General features: G+C 44.3%; 3 protein-coding genes and 1 non-coding gene across 4 annotated transcripts in view; 2 read left to right on the plus strand and 2 right to left on the minus strand.

Moving 5' to 3' along the window:
* Positions 1-396: 396 nt before the first annotated feature.
* Positions 397-9,535, minus strand: TIPIN (TIMELESS interacting protein). Its single transcript, XM_028707038.2, has 8 exons — positions 9,384-9,535; positions 7,693-7,845; positions 6,744-6,837; positions 5,021-5,096; positions 4,082-4,204; positions 3,928-3,991; positions 2,491-2,694; positions 397-1,147 (listed from the first exon to the last, which is right to left on the minus strand). The coding sequence occupies exons 2-8, from the start codon at positions 7,820-7,822 to the stop codon at positions 1,122-1,124; spliced, it is 717 nt and encodes a 238-aa protein (XP_028562871.2). The 5' UTR covers positions 7,823-7,845; positions 9,384-9,535; the 3' UTR covers positions 397-1,121.
* LOC114585010 (small Cajal body-specific RNA 14) lies at positions 2,993-3,126 on the minus strand. Its single transcript, XR_003703785.2, has one exon.
* A 628-nt stretch (positions 9,536-10,163) lies between the features above and the next one.
* Positions 10,164-14,963, plus strand: TIGD1 (tigger transposable element derived 1). Its single transcript, XM_077919040.1, has one exon. It carries the CDS (start codon positions 11,368-11,370, stop codon positions 12,319-12,321), a length of 954 nt encoding a protein of 317 aa, XP_077775166.1. The 5' UTR covers positions 10,164-11,367; the 3' UTR covers positions 12,322-14,963.
* A 3,790-nt stretch (positions 14,964-18,753) lies between these two features.
* Positions 18,754-25,543, plus strand: part of MAP2K1 (mitogen-activated protein kinase kinase 1) — a 41,510-nt gene continuing 34,720 nt past the window's right edge. Inside the window, exon 1 of the mRNA XM_028707032.2 lies at positions 18,754-18,970. Coding sequence (XP_028562865.1) covers positions 18,891-18,970 — 80 coding nt within the window. The 5' untranslated portion in view covers positions 18,754-18,890. The remainder of the gene's footprint in view (positions 18,971-25,543) is intronic.

Consider the following 25,543-nt stretch of genomic DNA (forward strand, 5'->3'; position numbering starts at 1 on the left):
GTGGAAACCATCCAAGCTATGTGCAGGAATTCAGGATGGGATGAGGTGGCAGGAAAGGCTTATCTGAATCAACTCAGTTCTCATTCTAACACTGGATTGTGCCATTTTGTTACACTGCAAAGTAACCTTCCAGATATCCCAAACCATGCTCCTTTAATGAGCACTACTTTTATAAGTAGCGTGTCTAAAAGCTTGCACATAGATACCCCTTAATTTGCATGCTATGCCACTGAACATTACCTCTGTTCTTCAAGATCAACCTATACAATATTTACCTATGCAGTATGTTAGTTGCTGCTTCTGGTAGCAGACCAAAATCTTCTGCTTCACAGCAGATTTCCAACATCTTCATTTCCAGTGTAAAATATGGACACACAGCACAAGTATTTCACAATGTGAAAGTTATAAAAGATTTTAATGTCAGAACTATCATTGCTTTGGTCTGCTTTCTATATGTAACATTTTATAACATCTACTGTGAGAATGGTGCTTTCTCATTGAAGGATTAGCAGCCATTACTTTTAATTCAAGCTTCAACTCGTCTCACTTTAAACTGAGAAACACCATTTCCAAAGTGGTGGATAAAGAAAAAAAAATCTGAATTACAGAACTCTCACTGAAAGGCCAAGTTAGCATGCATCATTAAGCCAAACTATAGCTTAGCCACAAGCTGTAACTAAAGCTTGTTCTTAGCTTACTGCTCATGGTTTGATTGACAAGTCTAGGTTTGCACAAAACATTAAGTCAAACCATGGATAGCACTACAGGGGTGGAGTCAAGCAGCCACAGTTTTCACCTCTTACCAGCACACTTGTTCATTCATGCCTAGCCATGGTTTGGCTCATCATTACATGTAAGTGAGACCAGTGGAACTGGGAAGAATGATCAGTTGTTCCAGTAGAAAAAAATCCATTAAAAAAACCACTTTCAAGAGGAAGAAATAACAGGAATATGTGACATATAATTAAAGATGTTGGTCCTTGGTCACTTGATACAAAAGTTAAAGGTCATTTATCTTCTATACTTCCAATTTCCTTCTTCTCAATAGTCTGAAAGGGTACATTTCCTCCTTCCACCACAGGCAGGTCATCTTGTTCCTGAGCCACAATGATGTTACATTCTTAATCTGCCTGGGTCACTTGCAGCTCTATTAGAAACAAAAAAATATTGGCTGTCACCATTCTTGCATTAACTCCTTTCCTCTAATGTAATTGCTTAGGCTCATACTCCCTAGCCCAGTCAATAACTTAAAGTTTTATGAGGTGAGAGAAGCAATCAATTTCTTTAAACCAAACTTTTATTAGTAAGAAAAATGAAGCAATTATCACAAGGCAGGGGTCAAGTTGAAGGAAATAGTTAAATTTAGAACTAAAAAACATGAATTTGAAATACAAGGAGAGGGATGTTCTGGCTGCTAGCTTTCCAAAGAATATTGCAATAGAGCCGAAGACACTTTAGTTCAGTCATCAAATGTATGGAAAGAACAAATTGTGACATTTGTTCCTACATAAACTCTCCTTCTCTTTGGTTTTGTCATAGTGTGGTACACCTTCATGAAGAAACGTGGTTTAGGCCACTTGGTGAATCTCCACCACAATAAATCTCACTACTAAATTGAAGGAAGGGGGGGGGTGAAGAAAAATTCCTGCTAATAACTATTCCGCTCTTGTGGCAATCCTTGGTAGCTCATCCACCTAGTAACAAGGTAACCTGAATCTTGTTCAGGTGAAGACAAAGACCAGCTGTTTGATTTAATTTCCCTGTTTATGTCAAGTTGGCAGGTTTTAGTGTAGAAGAGCAGTGCATATATAGAACTAGCAATAAACCAGTCATCACATGAACTTCCTGCTAATCTGAAATTATAATGGAATCGCATCACACACACACATAAATAACACCAATTCAATTATAGATGATCGGCAGCAAGCTCCTGCAAAAGCTGCTACTTGGACCCCATCTGCAACTGTAAAGATTCGTTCTAGCTTTTTTCTCTTTCTGCCTCCCTTTCCCTTTGCCTGCCTGCTTGCTCCCCTCCCTCCTGCCATTTGGGGAAAGGCAGTCCTGCTGGCTAGCAACAAGCATGGAGAAAGTTGGAAAGCCCCTCTTCCTCCTCCACTGATCCAGCTCCTCAGGGAAAGCACAGGGACCAAAGGAGACTCCTCAGATAAGCAGTGGTGCCTTGAAGCCAAACTTGGGAGGCAATTTAAGGTAAATTGGACTATACATGAATTTTGCCTAATGCACCAGCTTTGGAACCTAACCCCCATGTAGATGTGATTCCCTTGTACAGTGCACACCACAGCTCACCTACTGAGAGGGAAACTGTTTTGAAGGGGAAGAAATCATTTACAAACAAATTTAAAGAAAACCTCAATTTTTATATTTGCAATTGTCAAAACAGAACCAGATGTTGATTTTTAGCAGGATTTTTGAATTCAATTATCCCAAAGTATCACCATGAATAGTCTCTATTCATACTTTAGAATTTACCTTCTTGTGACTGACTGTTGAACTGTGTTTTTGCTTGTCTTCTTTCCATGGCTATTTGTCTGTTCCTTTCAATTCTCTGCAGTTGCTCCTCTGTTAGCGTGCTATTTGGGGGCAAACCAAAGTCTTCTCGTGCATTTTGGATTTCAGAAAATATATCTAATTCTTCAGTGGCTGGATTAGGTCCATTGCTTCCCCCATCCTCACCTATATTGAATGGAAAAGGCTATCAGAAGTTTCCAGGCAAAATCTACACTAGGCTAGGCTGCTTTTTTAAAAAGTAAACAAGATTTATCACCATATTGCTGGAACTACAATAATATTCCCTCATTCAATAGTGTAGCAAATTATAGAAGGAAAGCTACTTGTCCAATGATACAGAAGTGTTAATTCCTGTGTCTTATTAATTAGAAAGCAGTCAAAATCAAAAAGGTATCTAATTCCTGAAACAAAATGCCATTCATATTTCCTTAAACCAAAACTGTGTTGTCTGTCACTCAACATGTATGTATGGAACCATCGCACAGAAATCTGGTAACTGGACAGAGGCTGTCGGCAGGATCCATTTTATTAATATATGTGGCTGCCTAGGGCTGCATTGTATAGCTAACAAATGCAACCAATATTCATTGCATCCACAATTATCTAATTGTTCTGATATCCCAGGAGAGGAAGGCAAAACAGCATATTAATGGTTTACACTTTTAAAGTCAAGTCAGTGGTAGTAGTGACCTTTCTGCTAATCTTTTAGGAAAGATTGTCATTAAACTTCAGCACTGTTGCAGCAATTGCCAAAATTTCTACCTAGCTCCTCTATGAGTCCAAGCTTCCCAAGACACCACAAAAGTTTACAATTAATGTATAATCAAAGGGCTTAGCAAAATGCACAGCACTTAGGGAGACTGTTCAGATGAAATCATGTATTCTGGAAACAAAATTTATTGTGTCCTAAGCACAATGTGCAATCCAGATGGATACCAACAAATACACAAACTTATGGAACTGACATATGCTCCTTATTTTTTAAAAAAAAGATTAAATACATTGTTCTAGGGAGGGGCTGAAAGTACACAGTAGTTCTCTAGCTAATTTCCAGTGCATCTAGGATCTGCTACTGGAATCTGCTGCACAGAGTGCTTGATTAGGTAGCTCTTTAGATCTAGCAAGGCACTTCTTATGTCTTTAAGCAAAAGTGCAAGTTCAGGAGCACTCAATACCAACAAGTTATCCCTCAACTGTTAAAGACTCCCTGCGATGCACTATGGCATTGTCATTTTAGCAGCAGACACATGGATTCATGTTTTTAAAATGAGACCATGCAAGACTGGTCAGCTCAATCCTAAAGGACATCAATTTTGCTGTCAGTTCTCAGTAGCACCTAAATGTCTGTCCGTCAAAAGAGAAAAGGATGCAGTGCTAACATTTTCAATGCATACATGCCTTCATTACTTGTGAATTCTTCATGCAACATGGGCAGGTCAAGTCTAATTCGCTTCAAGCATGCCTAGAATGAGAATGCCATATGTTACAGATCCAAGTTGTATTTGTTGCTTTCAGTTAAGCATTACTTTTACTCAGATTGGTTGACACTCACCTGGACTGGTTGTTTACCTCCTAAACTCTCTACTTTGTCAACAAAATCCTCAAATGGAAGTTTAGGGAATAGCCTGTGAGCCCAATGCTCCATATGCCTCACAAGTGCCTTCAGGTCTGCTTCCTGAACATAAAGAACAAGATACAGTTTAAACATTGGGCATGCTCACATTGAGAAAGTATTTGAATCTTTATTTTACAAAGCCTTAAATACTGAAGTTGTACATTTGGGGTGCAAAAGTGTATCCAACTGACAAAAGTAATTGTTATTAGCGTAAAAAAAACCCAAACAGATTAAAGGCCCTTTCTTGAAGATGCTTGGGGAGTTGCTGTGACTCAGTTATAGAGCATTCTGCAGGCAAAAAAAATCCCAAACACCTACATCTCCAGGTTAAGGCAGGGACTGTTCCCTGTCTAAAATCCTGGAGAGCCACTGTAGACCAGTGTTCCTCAGTCTTGTGTCTCCAGAGGTTTAAGAACAGGAGCTCCACCAACTGAGATCATCCATTCAGGTGTGGATTTGTGGTTGAAAACTGGAGATGGCATATCCATCACATTAAATATTCCTACTGGTTTTTAATTGTACTTGCATTGCTTCTCCCCTCCAGTCTTTAAGATATTGTAAAACAGTATCTTGTCTGGAAAGGGTTTGTTTTGATGAATGTATTAGCTTTGGCTTCCCTTATACTATTAAGGAAGGCTAATGTTAAACGTAAATTACCCAAAATAGTCAATTTTGTGCCATCATCATCATGACAGAGTGGCAATTCACAACTGATCAACAAAACTAAACATGTTAGTATTAGAACCCCTAACATTTAATCTAATCCTTTGCTGAAAAACTTCATGTTCTTATGTTCCACACAGCTTATATCCCAGAATACATAATATGCATACAATGGCCACAAAAATCAAGAGAAGACTTCTCAGCATTGCTTACCTCATAACCTTTACCTTTGAATTTTACATTATCAAACATATTCCGCAAAGCTGGAAGTCCTCGCTCTGAAACTAACCTGTGAATGTTAGAAGTTTCTCCAGTTACTTGAAATTTTCTTTTTCAATAACAGGTATTCCACCCAAAACTCTGAAATACGATGCCAATGTGTACAAGAGGCATGGTATACAGTCTGTTATGGCTTTTGATGATGCACATAATTTTCACGTAAGAAAATGTTTCCAGTTCTGAAGAGGTATCAAAATGCTATCAAACTCTCCAGGGATAGCCAACATAGTGTTCTTGTACTACAATTCCCTTCAGCTCAAGTCAGTACGGCCAATAGTCAGGGGTGATGGGAGCTGTAGTCTGGAGGACATGATATTGGCTATCCATGCCATAGACGATTTGTTCCAGTAGAATCTACAATAAAAAGGTAAAGGTACCCCTGCCCGTACGGGCCAGTCTTGCCAGACTCTAGGGTTGTGTGCTCATCTCACTCTATAGGCCGGGAGCCAGCGCTGTCCGCAGACACTTCCGGGTCACGTGGCCAGCGTGACAAGCTGCATCTGGCGAGCCAGCGCAGCACACGGAACGCCGTTTACCTTCCCGCTGGTAAGCGGTCCCTATTTATCTACTTGCACCCGAAGGTGCTTTTGAACTGCTAGGTTGGCAGGTGCTGGGACCGAACAACGGGAGCACACCCCGCCGCGGGGATTCGAACCGCCGACCTTTCGATCGGCAAGTCCTAGACGCTGAGGCTTTAACCCACAGCGCCACCTGCATCCCTAGAATCTACAATACATATATACATATACCTACACAAACACACACACACATATACAATAGTATATACATATTTCTTAAGCCAACAAAACTGAATTGAACCTCCTTAAAACAAACCATTTACAAATACAGTTGCCAAGCCATTATTTGGATGGGCTTTGACACCCATTTGAGTACTGTGTTGGGAAGAGGGCCCTTGACTAAGCAAGTCTCCAAATGTTTTCTGCTCAGTTCCATTTTATTCTCCTCACTCACTGCCAAGCAAATGATGTGACACTGCAACACAACAATGGCAAAGGTATAGCACAACCCATTGCCTAGGCTGATCTACAAAATCACCAATTTATTCATTTATTTAAATATTCATATGTCCTGCCTTTGGGCCTCTCACAACAGTCATCATAAGATGGCTCACATGATTAACATAATATAAATTTCCTAAAATTGGGGCTAAATGCCAGAAGCCAGATACTAAAGTCACTGAAGAGACAATGGGAAACTAAACCAAACCAAAGCTATGGCGGGACAAAAAGGTTTTGGCAGCATGTTGAAGTGCCGGTAAAGAAGGGACTATGTATTTATAGTTGGAACCCACCCTGTGGTCCTGATAATAGAGTTCCATGACCTGGACACTGTAACTGAAAGGACACTGTCCCATGTCCTAGCCAACTGGACCTCTGTGCAAAAGAGGATCTCTAAGGACAATAGCAATGGATAGTGGGACTCAGCAGCTAAAGTTCCACTCTAGGGAAATTCCACTCTAGTAACCATAGGAGAACACCACACATGTCAACAAAAGGTAAAAATTGTTATGTATATTGGGATGCATCTCAAAGATCCAAATTCTAGAAGTTTGGCATCAATTAAAAGGATTAAGAGCAATAATATGCAACAGAGTAAATAGAGGCACACATAGGGTTAGGAAATTTTTTCTAAATACCTGTCAGCATCTAGTTTAGGCACTGGCCTTTTAACAGATCGCCTTGTAGTCCTAGAAGAATCCTTGGCTTGTGACAATTTGTTTTCTTCTGATTCTGATAAATGAAAAACAACATATGCTAAAACTGAGAATGTGATTAGATTTCCTGAGTGAAACATCCATAGTAATAAACATTCCCATATATTTTTATATACCATATACGAATGCTGTAACAGTCACACAGGCATATTCCAGGAAAGGTATTTATTCATGCAATGGTGTCTTATATTTGGTGTCTTATCCCCCTGCTGCTAAACAGGGATAGGAAACCTTCAGCCTCAAGGCCACATTCCCTCATGGGCAAACCTCCAGGGATACATGACAGTAGTGGCAAATCCAAAACATAAATTGGGAGGGGCAACAGTTAGGAGTCTTACCTTTGAATGGTGGGTTACATTCCTGCCATGCCAGACCCCATCCTGGCAAATAAGTGGCTATTACAGTTAAAGGGCACATTCCAGTGAGGTAAAAGCACCCAATGAGTGCTTTGGAGCAAAGCAGGCAAGGGGCGTGACTTTGGGAGAGGGGGCATGGCCTAGGGAGAACCCTGAGGCTATAGTCCACATGCTACATATTACAGCTTGTTGTGTCAAAGCTAAACCACCTTAAGGAATAAGTGTGCAAAGTAACTTTCAATCAGTCTCTTTTTAAAAAAGACAAAAACACCAGATATAGTTTAAATAGGGGTTATTGTTGTTTTTAAAGAAACCTACTATGTGCATAAAATATGTTCTCCTCATGAAGTCTAGTATTAGAAGCAAATGTAGTTTCATGGATTCAGGGCACAAAGCTATGCACACTTACCTCAGAGTAAAACCCTGAACACAGTGGGATTTACATCCAAATAAATGTGCATAGACTGTGCTATCAGGGTTCAAAATGTGAACATTTAGTTCAAGTGAACAGTCACCTCCATTCATTAAGTTGCCTTCAACATCTCCTCCTGGAGAGTCTGGAGGTGGTAGAGGTAGAAACGTCTCATCCTGGATTTGTTCATAATCAGGAAGGTCAAACAAATTGCCATCTATTGGATCTATCATCTTGCGATCCAAAGCACTCTATCCTGGAAAAGTAGCAATGCAAATTTGTAAAATTTTGGTTAAAAGATGAACAAGGGATAAAGAAGTAAAGTAGTCATGGATAACGTTCAGACAAAGGGCAGATGATGTGAGGTAACAACAACAAAAAAGACAGATTATAAAAGTTACAGGTTATAAATTTTATGTTAGAAAATAACAAGCATGTCTCAGAATCAAGTATAGAGCAACACAGCTTTCATTCAGAAGGCTGTGCATTATCACCTCATATTCCTGAGAACACTGCACTGTAACCTTTCCTCATAGAGAAGGTGCTCCAGCCACCTTGATCATTCTGGCTGAACTTAATAAATGCCCTGCAGGATCAAGTGAAAAGCCCATCTAGTCCAGCATCCTGTTCCTACAGTGGCCAACCAGAAGCCCCAAGGCAGGACCAGAGTGCGACAGCATTCTCCCCATTTGGAAACCCAGCAACTGGGCTTCAGAGGTTTTTATTCCACGTTGTGAAATAAAATAAATAAATAAAAAGTCCCAAAGCTCTCAGAAACCCCGCTCCACACTAACTCCGGGCAGGGCTTTCAGTGTGGCCATCCCTGTCCATTGGAACAGCTTTCCTGTTGAGATACCACACTATCTTCACTTTGCAGAAACTGAAGATGTGGGGGTTTTTTCGTTCTGACGAGAGCTTTCCCAGCAGGATGAATAGACCCTGGGTGTCCACTTAGCATTCGAGCTCGGGTTTCCAGCAACTGGTATCCAAAAGCATCATCGCCTCCAACTATGAAGGCAGAGCATAACCATCCAAGTTTGTTATAAATGCGGCTTTTAATGCTGTTGCAACCCACCCTGGGACCTTAGGGGAAAAGGCAGGCAATAGATAAAATAACCCTCCTCGCTCACAGCCACGGATAGCCCCTCTCCTCCATGAATTTACCTTATCCTTTTAAAACCGTCCCAAGTTGGTGGCCATTAAAAAACCTCCTGTGGGAGGGAGTTCCACAGCTTCACCATTTTTTTCTTTTTTTTTTTATCTGCCCCAAATCTACCAACACTCAACTTTATGGGATGTCCCTGAGCTTCAGAGGGGTTTTTTTTTGGGGGGGGGAGCCTCCTTCCCCTGTTTAGGGAAGCTTTTGATATTTGATGTTTTATTGTATTTTAATATTTTGCTGGAAGCCGCCCAGAGTGGCTGGGGAAACACAGCCAGATGGGCGGGGTATAAGTTGTTGTTGTTGTTGTTATTATTATTATTATTATTATTATTATTCCTTTCCGCTTTCCCCCCACCTCGAGTGATTTCATGTCGTCTCTTACCCTCCTTCCTTCTGAAAGCTGCAACCTTCCCTCTGAGGGGAAAAGCTGCTCCTTCATCCCCTTGACCATGATTTGGGAAGCCCTTTTCAGGGCCTCGCCCAGGTCCTCGTGAAGGGCAGGTGAAGGGGAGCCGCCGCCGCTCCTCTTCCTAGTGCAGCAAACCTGGGCCTCGAGCCGCCTCCACGCAAACCCACCGAGGAGAGGAAGCCCCCTCCCAACCGGACAACACCAACGGAATGGCTTCGCTTACCTCAGGGACAACTTCCCTCAGAAACCGGCCCTCCGCTCCCGCCGAGCAGAAAACGCGCCAAAGCGCTGCGGGGGGAGGGATTTGGAGGCGGAAGCCGCGTCATCTCGCGAGAGCAGCGACACGCGCTCCTCTCCCATAGACTTCAGACAAATAGACCTAACAGGCAGAAGGTGGCAGAGGCAGTTTCCGGATTCATCTTTTCGTTTCTTTCCCTGGGGGCGGGGAAGGAAACTCCCACTACCCCAAATGGAAAAGAAAAGGAAAAAAAGATTGATGATAAGACTTACTTGGTGTGGATAAAAAAATAGATTTGCCTGGGGTATTTGGGGATGGGAGACCCAAGCGCTCTTTGGCATGAAGTATGGGCGGTGACCCAGTAGTGATGTATGGAAGTGAGAGCTGGACCATAAAGAAAAATTGATGCTTTTGAATTATGGTGCTGGAGGAGACTCTTGAGAGTCCCAAGGACTGCAAAAAGATCAAACCTCCCATTCTTAAGGAAATCAGCCCTGAGTGCTCACTGGAAGGACAGATCCTGAAGCTGAGGCTCCAGTACTTTGGCCACCTCATGAGAAGAGAAAACTCCCTGGAAAATCCCCTGATGTTGGGAAAGATGGAGGGCACAAGGAGAAGGGGACGACAGAGGACGAGATGGTTGGACAGTGATCTCGAAGCTACCAGCATGAGTTTGACCAAACTGCAGGAGGCAGTGTTAGACAGGAGTGCCTGGCGTGCTCTGGTCCATGGGGTCACGAAGAGTGGGACACGACTAAACAACAACAACATGGGCGGCGGTGGATCCCATGGCGAGGGTGTTGTGTGAGACTCCCCTCGGCATCGTGGGGCTGCAAGGCTGTTGTAAAACCACCACTTGAGCCTGACCCGGCCTCCACGTGCAACATTACAGCGCAACCCGGTTCTGAAGAAGGAAGTCGATGGCATGGCGGGGGGGGGGGGGAATCCAAAAATATTTTCCAAAAATATTTAAAGCCCTAAATAATCTGAGGCTCTGCCATCCCCCGCCCCCCAGCAGAAGCCTCTCCAGCTTTAATTTCCTAAGAAACAACTTTGAGTTCCTAAAAAAAACCCTGCCCCCTCCAAATAAAAATCCCGGCTCGATTGTGCTCGCCCCTGGCTGAGAACGCAACTCTCTTCTCTCTTCAACTGCCCCAGTTTCCATTGTGGAAGACAGTAGAGCATATCGGCACTGACATTTTGCATAGGTTAGGCTATTTTTAATTTAATTTAAATTTTTTTAAAAAACACGCTTCAGGAGCTAATTAGCAATGCAATTCTGTGCATGCCTCTGCTCAGAAATAAGCCCCATTAAACTCGACGAGGCTTCCTTCTGAGTAGACACGTACAGGATTACACTGTAAATCAAATGTTTCAAAAGAAGCAAGAGTTAGAAAACAAGGACTTCTCGATTTCTTGGTGCCCTTCTGTTCTGAAGGGCGGGGGAGCAGTCTGCGCCCAACTTCCAATTACCTTGAATTTCCATGTTTATTTCTCCGCCTAGGTTTTACTTCTTCCATCCGGAAGCGGCACTTTAAAATATCTTTTTTTTTATCTGAACCCGAAAATCGCCTATAACACAAGCGAAGAGATGGGCTGCCTCTTGAGGTTCTAGCTCTGTGTTCTCGCTTCCCTCCTTCTTTTCCACGCTGCTACTTTCCCCCTATTGCGACACAGGACTGTAAACGTCACGGCTCGCTTTGTTGCGCTTCGCAGATATTGCGGTTTTGACAATGTGAAGAACTGCAGGAGCTACTGCTGCTGGGTTGCAGACGAGGCTGCAGGAGCCTGGACGTGGGTGCAGCTCCTGGCAGCCCTGGTGGAGCTGGAGCCGGGTTTCCCCCCTCTTGCCCCTGCAGCCAAGAGGACCAGGGGATGGACTAAGCCCCTAGACCCTCTTCCGCCCTTTCCTTGGGAGTTTGAGTTCCCTGAGACACAACAATATTGAAATCCCTTAATAAGCCCTACGATGGCCTCCAAGCATTCAAGTGAAAGGAAGAGTTGCACGTCCCTCACTTTGCATCAAAAGCTAGAAATGATTCAGCTCAGTGAGGAAGGCATGTCGAAAGCCGAGATCGGCCGAAGACTAGGCCTCTTGCGCCAAACGGTCAGCCAAGTTGTGAATGCAAAGGAGAAGTTCCTGAATGAAATTCAGAGTGCTACCCCGGTGAACACGCGAGTGATAAGGAAGAGGAACAGCCTTATTGCTCATATGGAGAAAGTGTTAGTGGTCTGGATAGAAGATCAAACCCACCGCAACGTTTGCTTAAGCCAAAGCCTAATCCAGAGCAAAGCCCTCACTCTCTTCAATTCCATGAAGGCCGAGAGAGGCGAGGAAGCTGCAGAAGACAAGTTTGAAGCTAGCAGAGGTTGGTTCATGAGGTTTAAGGAAAGAAGCCGCCTCCGTAACACAAAAGGGCGAGCTGAAACAGCAAGTGCTGATGTAGAGGTTGCAGCAAGCTATCCAGAAGTTCTAGCTAAGATTATGGATGGAGGTGGTGACGCTAAACAACAGGAGTTGCTCCTTATGGGTGAACAAAGAAAGGGGTTCCTTCAGATGAAATCTCCCCCTGGCAAAGATGCTGCAAACATTGCCGAAATGACAACAAAGGATTTAGAATATTACATAAACTTAGTTGACAAAGCAGCAGCAGGCTTTGAGAGGACTGACCCCAGTTTTGAAAGAAGTTCCACTGTGCGTAAGATGCTATCAAACAGCATTGGATGCTACAGAGAAATCTGTCGCGAAAGGAAGAGACAATCAATGCGGCAAACTTCACTGTTGTCTTATTTTAAGAAATTGCCACAGCCACCCCAGGCTTCAGCGATCACCAAGGTGATCCGTCAGCAGCCATCAACACTGAGGCATGACCCTCCATCACCAAAAAGATTACGACTCACTGAAGGCTCAGATGATGGTTAGCATTTTTTAGCAATAAAGTATTTTTTAATTAAGGTATGTACATTGATGTTTGTTTGATTATTATTTTTTTAATAACACTATTGCACACTTAGTAGAGATCACTGCAGATGGTGACAGCAGCCATGAAATTAAGAGACGCCTGCTTCTTGGGAGAAAAGCAATGACAAACCTAGACAGCATCTTAAAAAGTAGAGACATCACCTTGCCAACAAAGGCCCATACTATATGGTTTTCCCAGTAGTGATGTATGGAAGTGAAAACTGGACCATAAAGAAGGCTGATCGCCGAAGAATGGATGCTTTTGAATTATGGTGCTGGAGGAGACTCTTGAGAGTCCCATGGACTGCAAGAAGATCAAACCTCTCCATTCTTACAGAAATCAGCCCTGAGTGTTCACTGGAAGGACAGATCCTGAAGCTGAGGCTCCAATACTTTGGCCACTTCATGAGAAGAGAAGACTCCCTGGAAAAGACCCTGATGTTGGGAAAGATGGAGGGCACAAGGAGAAGGGGACGACAGAGGACCAGATGGTTGGATAGTGTTCTCGAAGCTACGAGCATGAGTATGACCAAACTGCGGGAGGCAGTGGAAGACAGAAGTGCCTGGCGTGTTCTGGTCCATGGGGTCACGAAGAGTCGGACACGACTAAACGACTAAACAATAACACTTAGTAGACTACAATATAGTGGTAACGTAAGTTTTATATGCACTCGGAAACCAAAAAAATTGTGTGACTCAATTTACTGTGATTATTCGCTTAATTGCAGTACTTGCTTTGCTCCACCCTACCCATTTGTCTGCGCACACATACTTGATCGCCTCATTTGCATTACCTGTTACTTTGGCCCCTTTCTGTTGTCGCTATGCAGTTGCTTGGTGCACGCTTTTACCCCAGTGGCCAACTAGTGGTAAACTGTGCCTGAGAGGATACTAATAGTCAAAAAATAAGAATAATTGAAACCTGAACACAGTTGCACCAACCCTTTCCCCTCTAACACCCCCTCCCTCTACAGTATAAATTGTGCCATCTGATGTCCAGATATTTATATGCATTATATTATTTGAAGTATTGTTATTTTCTTTTAGATAATCTTTTACAGGATGACACTGTTCATAAATATAATACATAAAATTTCCATTCTTAATATATGGAAAAGGATAGCTACATTTAAACAATATAAGTTGACTTGAAGTATACACACACACACATATATATTTAAGTCACTTACCTTTGTGTGCTAAGTGACCCACAAATTTAATAAATAATCATTATATCTTGTGATGAAGATTAGGAAATCGAACATTATGAAAGCCAGTGTGGTGTAGTGGTTAGTTAGGAGACAAGGGTTCAAATTTCCACACAGCCATGAAGCTCACTGGCTGAATTGGACCAGCCATTTTTTCAGTCTAACCTCCCTCATAGGGTTGTTGCGAGGATAAAACAGGAGTGGATGGAGACCCAGGTATGATGAACGTAACACGTAATTAAATAAATGGCATAGGTAGGGGGTCAGATTTCAGTGTGAGGGCTTTGGCCTGGATTGCATTAAGTATTTTGATACAGTGGTACCTTGGTTCTCGAATGTAATCCGTTCTGGAAGTCCGTTCATCTACCGAAACGTTCAAAAAACAAAGTGTGGCTTCCGATTGGCGCAGGTGCCCCGGAAGCAATAGCCAACAGTCATATCAGAAGCTTGACTTCTGAACAACGTTTGAAAACTAGAACACTTACTTCCGGGTTTTTGGGTTTTCGTTCGGGAGCCGATTTGTTCGTCAACTAAGCCGTTTGAGAACCAAGGTTCCACTGTACTTCCCATTGCATGGTTGTGCTGTGCAGTATTGAATTTGTGCCCCAGAATTCCCAGAACATAACAAGGGCCCCGTTAGACCAGGGCAAAGGCCCATTTAGTCAAAAGTGGCACATGAGCACAACAATCGGGCTGGGTAATGTATCGATACATCGTCCAAAATCGGTTTGAAGTCCACATCGTGGTCACGGTTTCCTAATATTTGACGTGGTGCTATATTGAGAATTGTGATGTGTGTGTGTGCTATGTAAAAAAATTGTGATGTGGGGAAAACCGTGAAGCTGGTCATCGCTTCTGTCAAGCTTCCTGCCAACCCCGTTGTTCTGTACTATAAAGTAACAGTTATAACAGTATGGAAAATATAAGTAAAAATGTTTTCTTTTAAGATCCCAAACTAGTAGCAGTTGCCAGGGCATTACCCTGTTCACTCTACATCATTCTATCCTTATTTCAGACATCATGAAATATTGATATATTGTGATATATCACGATGTTGAAAACCAGACATCGCTCAGCCCTATGTGACAGCCCTCTCCTCATCTGTGTTTCCCAGCATCTGGCATTCAAAGGGATTCCGCCTTTGCCAAGAGAAGTACAATAGCCACTGATAGCCTTATTGCCCTTCATGAATGCCGCAGAAGATCCCGGAGCACATATATAACAGCGGAAGTAGTGCTCTGTAGTGGTTAGAGTGCTGGGCTAGGACCTGGGAGACCAGGGTTCGAATCCCTACTCAGCCATGAAGCTCACAGGGTGTTTTTGGACCAGCTACTGCGTCTCAGCCCAACCTACCTCCAATACCCTTTTAAAATGTGTTGGGTTGAGGAGGGGGGTTTAGCGGGTTGTTTTTATTCTTATTATGTATTTTGTGTTTTTATATTGTGATTTTATGTTGTAACTGAGACCTGCAGGTATAGGGCAGTATACAAATATAATAATAATAATAATAATAATAATAATAATAATAATAATAATAACAAAACAATAAAAAAGTGGAAAGAAGTATGAGATATAAATGTAATAATGGCTCGTAGCTATTGATAACCTTATCCCCCATGAATTTGTCTAATCCTCTTAATACCATCCAAGCAAATTCTGTAGTTTACCTAAGTGCTGAGTGCAGGAGTCTCCTCAGAAGCAAATCTTATTTTATTTGTTGGGGTTTACTTCCATGTAAGAGTCTAGGGGGGACGCAGGTGGCGCTGTGGGTTAAAGCCTCAGCGCCTAGGGCTTGCCGATCAAAAGGTCGGCGGTTCGAATCCCTGCGGCGGGGTGCGCTCCTGTCGTTTGGTCCCAGCGCCTGCCAACCTAGCAGTTCGAAAGCACCTTGGGGTGCAAGTAGATAAATAGGGACCGCTTACCAGCGGGAAGGTAAACGGTGTTCCGTGTGCTGCGCTGGCTCACCAGAGCAGCGATGTCACACTGGCCACGTGACCCGGAAGTGTCTGCGGACAGCGCTGGCTCCCGGCCTATAGAGTGAGATGAGCGCACAACCCTAGAGTCTGGCAAGACTGGCCCGTACGGGCAGGGGTACCTTTACCTTTACCTTTAAGAGTCTAGGGACTGCCATTTCTGGCCCACAAGCCCTCACTTTTGCTCTGTCACACCTCTTTTACTTGGAGTAAATACAACACAAAGTTTCTACTCCCCACCCCCCTTTTTCTTGGCAGGGAGATTGTGTCTTTTAAAAAGTCCATGGCAGGCAGAAATTATCTACGACGAGATTCAGGATCAGCACGACTCAAGAGGAGCAATCATTCCAAGAATCTGTTCACCCAATTTGGCCTTCAGAGTGCAAAGTGAATTATACCATGAGAGACAAGCGCCTATATGCCCTATTACACTGAGGCTTTGTACACATTACCAGCTTAAAACTCATCTAGGTTGTTCTTTTTCCTCAATTTGGATTGAAGCTGGTTTGAGGGGGAAATGTAGCAAAATGCAGTACAGTGGTACCTCGGGTTACATACGCTTCAGGTTACAGACTCTGCTAACCCAGAAATAGGGCTTCAGGTTAAGAACTTTGCTTCAGGATAAGAACAGAAATCGTGCTCCAGCAGCGCGGCGGCAGCGGGAGGCCCTATTAGCTAAAGTGGTGCTTCAGGTTAAGAACAGTTTCAGGTTAAGAACAGACCTCCAGAACAAATTAAGTACTTAACCCGAGGTACCACTGTATACTGGTATATATTAAAAAAAAAAACAACAAGAAGAGAACAGGATGCAATATAGACATGGATTGTAGCTCATATAATGTGTGCACCACTTTCCAGACCAGCAGTGGGAGCACACTGGATGCAGAGTAAACAGAAATATGCACGCAGTCTGAATTTGTTCCTTTGAGGTTCTCCCAGCTACTTTCATTACTTCTCTTCCTTCTTAATTGTTCTGGCATGACTTTTGGCTCTGGATAGGACGCTACTGCAAAACTTCCACAGCAATCACAATTTGCTTCGAGCATTTGTGCAATGTTTTTAATTTAATTAGGTTGATGCTTTTATGGGACCTTTATTTATTGTCAAGATTAATCTAGAAAATAGAAAAGCAATGCTCATCCTAAATCTTATATCCAATTTCTGCAGTTCGTTATTCTTTTTGTAGTTAAAAAGTAGGTATATGAAATATTAAACAAAAATGTTCACATTAGAAAATATTGGAAAAAGAAGTACAGGGGGGGAAAGTATATGTAAGAGTACCCACTCTTACATATCTACACACACTCTGTCCTATACGTTCAGGTGCACACACATTGCTGTATCCTATAGGGTCAAGGCAGCTTACAGCAATATACTGGTTAAGAGTGCTGGACTAGGACTTGGGAGACCAGGGTTCAATCTCCATTTGGTTATGAAGTTCACTGGCTGGCCTTGGACCGGTGACTGTCTCTCATCCTAATCTATCTTACAGGGTTTTTGTGAGGATAACACAAGGAGGGAGAAAAGTTGTTCTCCTTCATTTGCAAGGAATCATACAAAACAATAAAGAAAAGTTCCAGGGTGGCAACAGAAAGCAAACTAAAAATGCTTTTGCAGTTCATCAAAACTATCCAGCAATATCAAGTTCTAGGAAAACTGGTGCTATTAGCAGCAATCCTTCAAGTTGATTAATTGGTTCGGCAACTTCCATGCACATGACATGTGATGCTAATGAGATTCAGGTGAGGGTCAGATGCCTTGTCAATCCCAGCAGGTATATAAGAGGACGACCCGGCCTGCGGCCTGCCCAGGGTATGGAACAATAATATTTTATGTCCTTTAGAGGAGAAATTGTGAATTGTAGAATTTTAAACACCTGTCATCATCCTTGGCTTCACTCAATTTTGTTCATAACACTCTTCCATTTTCTTCTAGTTGTGAGGGTGGGGGAGGGGGAGGAGCCTCACAAGTGGCCTCTCTTCATCTAAATCTGGCCCTGAGTCCATGTAATGTTCTGGAGCTGTGAGTGGTGCCAAGTCAATTTGTGCCACCGAAGAAGACACAACAGCTAAGAAACACTGCTGATGCGCCTTACTTTAAGTCTCCTATAATAAAGGAAATTATAGGAACCAAAGAATCTACCTGAGAAACGAGCCAGACCAGTGGTCCATACAGCGCAGTACTGTACAGTGGTACCTCAGGTTAAGTACTTAATTTATTCCAGAGGTCCGTTCTTAACCTGAAGCACCACTTTAGCTAATGGGGCCTCCTGCTGCCGCCACGCCACCGGAGAACGATTTCTGTTCTCATCCTGAAGCAAAGTTCTTAACTCGAGGTAATATTTCTGTGTTAGCGGAGTCCGTAACCTGAAGCGTATGTAACCTGAAGCGTATGTAACCTCGAGGTACCACTGTATAGACTGGCTGGCAGATAACTCTAGGGCAGCCTTTCTCAACCTGTGGGTCCCCCGATGTTGTTGAACTACAACTCCCATCACCGCTAGCTAGCAAGGCCAGAGCTCAGGAATGAGGGGAGTTGTAGTCCAACAACATCGGGGGACCCACAGGTTGAGAATCGCTGCTCTAGGGCACGAGGGTTTTCCAAACTCTTCCTGGACACGCCGGGAATTGAACCTGAGACTTTGTGCCGCTGTTCTTGTCCCAGAAGCAAGTTGCTTGTAACTCAGTATTCATTCATTCATTCATTTTTCATTAACTCAGTATTGTCAGCGCTGATTCCTGGGAACGATAGGATGCACCCCAGGAGATGGGGGAGGGAATTGAACCTGTGCCCCGTTTTGCATGCGAGATCTGCCGCTCTGCTGCACCGGCTCTTCCCGGGCTGCTCTGGCCCCGGAGCGCGCCTTCCGCGGCCCCTCCCTGCCGCAATTTCCCACGCATTCCGGGCAAAGTAAGGGTAGGGAAGCTTGGCGGAGGCTTCACCCCTCCACAACGTCCATGCGCGCGGCTCTGGGCACATGCGCCCTGCGTTAAGCCGGACCCCTTCGCTCGTGGGGGGGGGGGGAGGACCCTCCGCCCTCTCGCGCCGCTGAGGCGCTTCTCTCCCCGCCTTGTTCTTTAAAGCGCGCAGGAGGCGAGAGCTCGCCTCGGCACAGGAGCAGCAGCCGCAGTAAACGCCGCCCAGAAGGTGGCGGAGCGCCCAGGCGAAGCCCGGAAGGCGCAGAGCGAGCCGGCGCCTGCTTCGCCCCGGGCTCCTCTGCTCGGCTTCCGAGCCTCAAGGAGGGAGCGTGCCCAGCGCCGCAGGGCGAGAGGGCAGAGCGCGGGGCTCGGCGGGCGGAGACAGCGCGGCGCTTTGGCGGGCAGCCTCCTCGGAGCGCGCGAGGGAGACCATGCCGAAGAAGAAGCCCATGCCCATCCAGCTCCACCCCGCGCCCGACGGCTCCGCCATCAACGGGACCAGCGCGGCCGAGTGAGTCAGGCTGGGGGGACGGAGGGGGAGGCAAGCGGAGCGGGGCGGGCTGGGGTCCCTCGCCGGGCCGCCCTGGCGCTTTCCTGCCCTCGGAGCGCAGGACTTCTTTCGCCGGACTTCGGTGGAAGATGGAGGGGTGGGAAACGACGCCCGGCGGAAATCCAGGAGCCCCTCGTTTCCTTTCGCATTCTTTGTTGTTGTTGTTGTTTAGTCGTTTAGTCGTGTCCGACTCTTCGTGACCCCATGGACCAGAGCACGCCAGGCACTCCTGTCTTCCACTGCCTCCCGCAGCTTGGTCAAACTCATGCTGGTAGCTTCGAGAACACTGTCCAACCATCTCGTCCTCTGTCGTCCCCTTCTCCTTGTGTCCTCCATCTTTCCCAGCATCAGGGTCTTTTCCAGGGAGTCTTCTCTTCTCATGAGGTGGCCAAAGTATTGGAGCCACAGCTTCAGGATCTGTCCTTCCAGTGAGCACTCAGGGCTGATTTCTTTCAGAATGGATAAGTTTGATCTTCTTGCAGTCCGTGGGACTCTCAAGAGTCTCCTCCGGCACCATAATTCAAAAGCATCAATTCTTCGCATTCTTAGTTGCTTTTAAAGTGGTGGTTCGAAACTGTAGGCTGAAGAGCACAGGAATATTCTTGTGGGTTCAGGCTCGTGTGTAGGGGTATTTTCAAAGAAAGGGAGGAAATGAGTGAATGGACTATTGAGACTCAGAATCTGCGCTTATTAAACCACTCCCCCCCGCCCTAAAGATAAAATTATGGCTGGAGGTTAAGTCGTAAACTGCCCTAGTGCAAGGACTCGCTGTTTCAGCCTAGCTACAGGTTTCTCTGCTGAAGACCGTTGTAGAGGACTTCCCGGAGTGTTTTGTAGCTGCTGCATCGCTAAAAGCAGCGCCTGTGAAAAAGAGACACTTTTTGAAATTTATTTGTGAGTTGGCAGAGCCTTTCCGCACCCTCTGGCTCCAGTCTGCAGTGACAGTTTTGTGGCCCCCAAAACTACATTAATTGTTTGCAGGAAATGCTACTTAAACGCACAAGTAAGACACCTGCAATAATATGTTTGCATAACCCCACGGAATCGCCATACTGTGCTGTTGCTATGCTGACTACAGGCTGTTCCAACAACGTGGATGTTCTCTGACATCTCCAGATAACAGAACTGAAGATGTTCTTCTGTTTGCACATCACAATCCGGGCGCTGGGGATGAAGGGTGGAGTGTGGGATGAAACAGCAAGCAGCTCATTGCCTTAGGCTCTCATTTGAAATGGTACCAAGATGTTTGCATTAATCAAAACTATTGCCTTTGATAGTCAGGATTACCTGTGAATTGACAACTCTGAGTGCCTGGAAAGTTCTATATTGAAGCCTTCTGCCTAGGGAAGGGTGGGGGAATGAATAGTACAAGCAGGTCCCTAATTTCCTCTCCATTGCAATGCTGAGATGTACACAATGGAATTCACGGAATCCGATATTGTATTTCCAAAGTCAGATACAAACTGACACTTTCAGGACCGGCAGGAAATTTTGGGGGGCGTGCTAATTGGAATTTATCAGCTGGCTTTTGTACTTTCTGAATGCTCTCTCATAGTCCCAGGGTCAAAAAGCTTATAAACCTACATTTAGAAATGCAAGGTTAAAAGTAAAAATGCAATTTTGAAAGTATGTGCTTTTATACAGTTTTCCTTTAGCTTTACTTAATCACAGATTGATATAGAAACCGTACACAACAGAACCATGCAAAAGTGACGCTGCCCAGAAATGGATTGATTTTTTCCTTTCCTAAAGTGAGAGTTCTGCTGTTGGTTTGTCAGGGTCCTGTAATCCTTTTCCATTTTTCATATGTGTGTATGAATTGTTGTTGGTCATAACCACCCACATGATGTTTTTACATCCACGAGTCCATTTTTTAATGATTCCTGTATATGTAGAAAAATGTTTGCCATTGGATATCCACACGACTCTTTGAAGTGAGAGGCTCCCCTCAGAAAGGTAGATTTTTCTTCTTTCTTATTTATTTGTAAAGGTCCATCTCTATCACCATATCATAAACTATCCGGGCATTTTTCAATGTGAAAACATACAATACCATTTTAAAATGAGAGAGAGAGAGATTCATCAAGGTGACTGGCTATTCAAAATAAAAATTAAACTGCTGCAAATAACAATATTTACTTTAAAAATCCACATGGATGGATGGACAGACCTTTTCTGGTGTGCCATTTCCCCCTTCAGAATACTTCCACAAGCAATCGCAGTGGCAAAAATTGTGCTAAGGTCAATGGAACAATGAATCAGTCTTCTGGAAATGGTCAAATGCTATTGAGACTTGAACATAGGTTCTGACTCAACCCGTGTGCAAACTCAGGCTGCTAAGTAAGCTTAGCAGAGCTGAGGTAAAAAGGCTAGGACCTCTTTATCAGTTAGTTACTAGGGTAGGATGAGGAAGTAGAAGGCAAAAGTAGGTTTCACAATGAAGGAAGGAAGTGCTGAGCTTCTGTAAGAAGCTGGTGCTAATTTAACATTCTTAAATGGTCTGTAGTCATGGGAGATGTTTGGGATGGCCAAGTTTCCAAATGTCAGCAAATTGTTCAGGATGGTGAAAACCCAAGCGGAATCTGGAAAGCTCTAGGACGATCTGCCTATATTGTATGAGTGGGTAACAAAATGGCAAATGAGGTTAAGTGTAAGTTAATTGCAAAGTGATGCGCGTTCAGATACACTGATGGGCTCTGGTGGTGCCTGACCTTGAAAGAGATATTGGGGACACGGTGGATAGCTCAGTGTGAGTGCCAATTTGGTACCCGGCTGAAATGAGTGAGACAAATTCTGTGCTGGGAAGTACAGTATTAGGAAGCGGGTTGAAAACACACCCGGTGTCATTCTGCCTTGATGTAAATCTATGGCGCAGCTGTGTTTGGAATTCTGTGTGCAGTTCTTGTTGCCTGGTCTCAAAAGGGGTATCTTAGTTCTAGAAAAAGGTGGAAAAGAGGGCAACCAACACCATCAAGAGGTTGGAGCACTTTTCCAATGCAGAAGGGCTAAATAATGTTGGACATATTAATTTTGGGGGAAACTAAACAGAAGTCATAAGAGAGGTTTATAAAATGATATATTGTGTAGGATAGACTAGGTAGATACATGGAATGGATAGAGAAACACTTTTCTCAATTTCTTAGAACTTGCAGCCACCCAGCGTAAATGATATATAGCAGGTACGTCCAACTCTCTAGAGAATGCAATCTACTCCCAGTGTAGTAAAACTGGCAGTGATCTACTCATTGTCATTGCCAATAGTTCTTGAGCTTTTTTGGGGGGGGGGCAGAGTTAGTTGTTTTTAGGAGGCGAATACCACACTTGTTGACAGAGGATAAACAAGCTGTCTTAGCAGCAATGCTAATTAGCGCTGGGGGCAGGGAGCGTGGAGATCGCTCTCAGGAGCAACTGGGCGAACACTTTCAAATATCCCGCAATCTACCTGTTGATCGCGGCCGACCTGTTGGACATTGCTGATATATAGTATCTTTTTATGCATTATGTCAACCTGGAAAATGCTGGTGTGGAATGTATAACAGAGACCTGGTTTGCTTAAGGGGTTCAGGCTGAGCCTCTCAGATTGGGGTGCCACTTGAGCCTTTGCTTGAGTGTTGAAGAGGTGGGGTTTCTATAGCCCATCTCCTTTGTCAGATGCCCACTTCAAGAATTGTTTGGTTCTGAGTGTCTGTAATTGTCGTTGTTGTTACATATTTATTTGTACCCCACCTTTCCTCCGATGGGACTCAAGGCAGCTTACAGATAAAAGCTAGAGTCGCTTAAAACATAGGAAAAACAATAATTAAAAAGCAATTAATAATAGACTTAAAACTACATACATATATAAAATCGTGATTAAAACTTACAAACGGTTACAATAAAAATAGCACGTCAGAAGCCGTTTCATTAAAAACAGTCAATTCCAAAAGCCTATGGGAACAAGGAGGTTTTCACCTGCTGGTGGAAGTAGAACAAGGAGGGAGCCAGTCTAGCTTTTGCAGGACTCTCTAGTTCCAGAGTCTGGGAGCAGCCACCAAGAAGGCCCTTTTCCGCGTTCCTACCAGGCGAGGCAGTCTGGGGGTCCTAGTAATGACTGTTGTCATGGACAGATCACTATTTGATCAGGTCTGGGCTGTCTGCTGCAATTAAGCTCCATAGATGTGGAGGACCAGTTTTGATGGTTTGACCCTGAAGACTGGTAGACCCTCAGAACTTCCCACAGATTTGGCCAGCAGTCTTACCGAGGCTGTAGCCTACCCCTGGATCAGGAGGTGACCTGGGCCATTGAGACGACTGCTTCCTAATGTTATTGGCCAAGCCATAGAGTCAATTTAGCTCTTTAGTTTTTAGCTCTGCACCATATCAATGAAACTGCAAGGTTGACTGTTGGAGAGCAGATGGCGGAAAACTCAAAGGGAATATGATCAAGCACAGATTGGAGCCCATTTTAGAGCTTATACTACCTCTGTGGAGAAAGCTCACTTCACCACCACCATTGATTCTGCACAATTCCAGCAAATGCAGCTCTTCTCAGTGGTGAAAGGCCTGTGCTGTAGAGGCCCAATGGATCAACCTGTTTAACTTTCAAAGGCCCATAGGTGCCTTCTGCGGATGAGATCACTCATGTCAGCTCTGGCATAGTTTTGACAGAATCTGAGAAAGATACAGCTAGAACACTGTCTGGCCCTGTTATGAATTATTTTTAGCTTGAACAGCCTGAGGATGTTGATAAGTTGCTTGGAGGGTTGAGACATCGTGCTTGCTTGTTGGATCCTTACCTTTGCTAGCTGATTAAATTAGCCAGTGCCAGGTTAACAATCAGAGGAGGTAAAAGCTTTTTTGCTTCTGGTGTAAAGATGTTGGAGGGCTGGCCCTGCATTTTAACTTGCCAAATTTGCGACCGCCACACCAGTGCTGCCTTTTAAAAATCATTTTCACGGTATGCTTCATTCAGGAGGGAAAGAAAGTATTTTTCGTTCCTTAAACCATCCTTTCCCAATCTGGTGTGCAGTGGGTGCTGGGAGTTGTAGTCCAAAACGTCTGAAGGGCACCAGGTTGGGGAAGGCTGCTTAGTGTAGACATTGGATAGGAATAATTTGATTTTATTTGGAGAGCTTTAATTATGCAACTCAGAGTTGGTAACGCCAGAGATAAAACGAGGCCAGCTCCTAAAGTCTCCTTTCTGTGTTGGTACTGCTCTATTATATAACCTTTTTGTTGTTGCTCTCAACATCATTTTGTTCTTAATGCTTTTGCTATGCACGTCTGTTCTTCTGTTCCTCCATAAATATAATTTTGTCTTAGATGGGAAGTATGTGCCTTGCAAGCAGCTCGCAGAGAGGCAGCTATTGCTTTAGAAGAGGCCTTGTGCTTCCGGCGAAGGGCAGGGGACTTGGGTGTAAGCAAGGTGGCCAACCTGGTGCCTTCCAGATGTAATTGGACTGCAATTCCAAGCATCCTGGACCACTAACCATGGTAAGGTAAAGGGACCCCTGACCATTAGGTCCAGTCGTGGCCGACTCTGGGGTTGCGGCGCTCATCTGGCTTTATTGGCCGAGGGAGTCAGCGTACAACTTCCGGGTCATGTGGCCAGCATGACTAAGCTGCTTCTGGCGAACCAGAGCAGCGCACGGAAACGCCGTTTACCTTCCCGCTGGAGCGGTACCTATTTATCTACTTGCACTTTGATGTGCTTTCGAACTGCTAGGTTGGCAGGAGCTGGGACCGAGCAACGGGAGCTCATCCTGTTGTGGGGATTCGAACCGCCAACCTTCTGATCAGCAAGTCCTAGGCTCTGTGGTTTAACCCACAGCACCACCCGTGTTCCTACTAACCATGGTACATAGGAATATAAGAAGTTGTTTTCTGCCAGGTCAGATCACTGGTCAGTCTAGCTCACTGGTCTTCAGCTGCTGGGTCTGGACCCACTAGTTGGTCGCAATCAGTGTTAGAAACTCAGATATATATACGCTAATTGCCAACAGGCACCTTAAATCTGGGTTACAGTCGCCACAGCAGAATGTCTAGGTGCCATTTATTTTTACAATGAAATTTATTATATTTATTCATTTCATTTCTATACTGCTTTATACTTTAAAGAAAAACATCTCAAAGCGGTTTACAACACATTGAAACATCAAATGAAACAATCCAGAACAAAACAAATTCAAGGTTCAAGGAAAATATTTCAGATCCTCCTCTAAATGACATTTTGCTTTCCCCATATTTTGTTACCTACTTACTATATATAGCTGCCCCACAGCAGAAGTGCTCTAGGAAGCCAGTGTGGTGTAGTGGTGAGAGTGACAGGCTAGGACCTGGGAGATCAGGGTTCAAATCCCCAGTCTGGAAGCTCACTGGGTGAGTCACTTGGAGTCAGTCACAGCCCCTTAACCTACCTCACAGGGTCGTTGTAGGGATTAACCGAGGAGGGGGGTGAACCATGTACTCCTTGGAGAAAAGGGTGGGATATCAATGCAAGAAATAAGCTGCTCTGTTTACCTGCTTAAGAAAGCTGGAGGAGCCCGCCAGATGGAG

This window comes from Podarcis muralis, chromosome 14 (genome assembly GCF_964188315.1).
Source record: "Podarcis muralis chromosome 14, rPodMur119.hap1.1, whole genome shotgun sequence".
In the NCBI taxonomy this organism is placed as follows: Eukaryota; Metazoa; Chordata; class Lepidosauria; order Squamata; family Lacertidae; genus Podarcis; species Podarcis muralis.